The following is a 2,310-nucleotide window of genomic DNA, read 5'->3' on the forward strand; positions in this document are numbered from 1 at the left end:
AACGCAAGTATGCTATCCAGGCTGCAACATTACTCTTTTCAATATGAATATCTATTTAGTGAAAGAATGAGACATCAGTTACTTTGGAGCAGGACCATTAATGTACATGGAAAACGGGGCAAGAATATCGCAATGGATCTGCATATGGAACATTTGAACCGTGAATTAAAGACTTCCATATCACATCTTGGAGCAAATGTGGCAGAGAATACAATTAAACGTGTGGGATTATGCTTACGACAACTGATTGAAATCAGAAACAACTATGACCTCACAACAGGCATACAAATAGAGTCAGGGTGGCACACATCTCGTTCATCTGTTCGTGATTTAAACTCTGTTTTAGAGGAGTTAAGAAAAGCTGATGTGTTTGAAAACAGGCCTAATAGGAAACATAGTGAAGTAAAATCATTTAAGAGCAACAGAGTGGGGAGTATTAAAAATGAAGACATAATAATCTGGTTAAAGGATCAACTATATAAACTTTTGCATCGCTAATGTTAATAGTTCTAAAAATTTTTGATTTATAAAAATATTTATTTATAATCACATGATTAAATTTATTGTATAATTATTATAATGATCTTGATTACTAACAATAAATTACATCGAGAAAGGAACTAAGGAATGAAGAGAGAAAGTCGGATGATGATTGATGAATGGATAAATAAAAAAAATAATAATAATTATAAACATAATATGCACATGTAATCTGCAACATGATATTAAATACTGTAATCAATCAAAAATAGAACAATGTGAACATTCACATATCATGGTACAGAGATCACAACAGTTACAGCCAGTAATATCCTCATCTCTAGTATAATCAAAGTCTCTGAAAAGTAGATCTCTCCTGCAAGTGTTGTTATTACGACAATACACAACCATTGAACTGTCCATAAAGGGTAAAGAAATATTCTTCTTGGAGTATAATAGTGTTGCATAGGCCATTTTACCATCTCTCCCAGCACGACCAATCTCTTGTATATATGCTTCGATATCTGAAGGTGGACTCCAGTGAATTACTTGCCTTATATTCGGACAATCAATGCCCATACCAAAGGCAACAGTGGCAATTACAATTCGTAAGCGACTATTAGGAGATGAGAAACTTGCCACAATCTGATTCTTTATAACTGATGAGTTGCAGGCTGAAAACATGTCAACCATTCTAAACTTGGATACATTAGGATAGCCTGGGGGGTCAGTAAAACTGTCCTTAAGTTCATCCTTACAGTAAAAGTACAAAGACGCACAATCTTTATAGCTACGGCAAAATATTATCGTCTTGTCCATATCAGTTCTCTTACGCTTCAGTTCTTCAACCAATGGTTTCATTACCTCATCAAGGCCATCATCCCTCATCTCCTCAACAACTAATTTAATATTTGGCTTATTAGGACATCGGATTATCATATGAGGTTTCAGCATACCAAGCACCTTAATAATCTCTTTTCGAGATGCTGCAGAAGCTGTTGCAGTAAGAGCCATGATGTGGACTTTAGGAGGAAAAAATCCACGAAGTTCACCTAACTTGCTGTACTCCTTACGAAAGTCGCTGCCCCTACATAATCAAGAATTAAAATTGCTAAAACATGTATATTAACTTACCATTTTTTAACACAATGTGCTTCATCTATGATAACACCTACCAATCTTTCAACAAATGACGGACTCTGGAAAACATTTATCCAATCTTTACTGCATAGAAGGATTTCTGGTGTGGTGAAAATGTACTGAAAATCTCCCCTCACAACTGCAGACTGATCATCACCACTATGATGAGTGTTATCAGCTACAATACTGACTGCATTGAGGCCCTTCTTATTAAGAGTTGTTACCTGATCATTCATGAGAGCTACCAGAGGGCTAACTATCACAATCACTGACCAGGCTGAACTTTTTCCAGTTATGATGTCCACTAGGACTGGTATACATAAAAAGCACATAGATTTGCCAAATCCAGTTGGGAGGCAGACAAAAACATCTTGACCTTCAACTACAAACTTTATAATAGCCTCTTGCTGTTCTTTCTTTGCTTCTCTGTAGCTTAAACGTTGTGCACAGGCCTTAATAGCAGTTCGAACATTACCACCAGTTCGAGACGCCATTTTGCGGCTCAAAATCTAAGACTCCTGCCCCGCCCTTACCCAAAATCATGTGACTATCACATGACAGGTGGTGTTGCACGTGGCTCGATCAATTTGATTGGTGCGCCAACATTCCAGCGCAAGGCAACAGAAAAGCCTTGAGTGTCCCCAGACCCTTCCTCCAAAAGCGAAGGGGCGGGGCACGAGACTACACTGT

General features: G+C 37.5%; 1 protein-coding gene across 1 annotated transcript; it reads right to left on the reverse strand.

The window, feature by feature from the left end:
- Nucleotides 1–195: 195 nt before the first annotated feature.
- Nucleotides 196–2,119, reverse strand: LOC100639172 (ATP-dependent DNA helicase Q-like SIM). Its single transcript, XM_003391593.2, has 2 exons — nucleotides 1,615–2,119; nucleotides 196–1,567 (listed from the first exon to the last, which is right to left on the reverse strand). Exons 1-2 carry the CDS (start codon nucleotides 2,112–2,114, stop codon nucleotides 739–741), a joined length of 1,329 nt encoding a protein of 442 aa, XP_003391641.1. The 5' UTR covers nucleotides 2,115–2,119; the 3' UTR covers nucleotides 196–738.
- Nucleotides 2,120–2,310: the final 191 nt, after the last annotated feature.

The sequence above is a fragment of the Amphimedon queenslandica genome, unplaced genomic scaffold (genome assembly GCF_000090795.2).
Source record: "Amphimedon queenslandica unplaced genomic scaffold, v1.1 AMPQUscaffold_7994_Cont20059, whole genome shotgun sequence".
NCBI classification, from domain to species: domain Eukaryota; kingdom Metazoa; phylum Porifera; class Demospongiae; order Haplosclerida; family Niphatidae; genus Amphimedon; species Amphimedon queenslandica.

Excerpts from the sequence above, each read along its gene's own strand:
- LOC100639172 (XM_003391593.2), bottom strand. The coding sequence starts at position 2,114 with ATGGCGTCTCGAACTGGTGGTAATGTTCGAACTGCTATTAAGGCCTGT. Across the intron at positions 1,568-1,614 it reads GCACATTGTGTTAAAAAATG|GGGCAGCGACTTTCGTAAGG; the intron begins GTAAGTTAATAT and ends TTGATTATGTAG.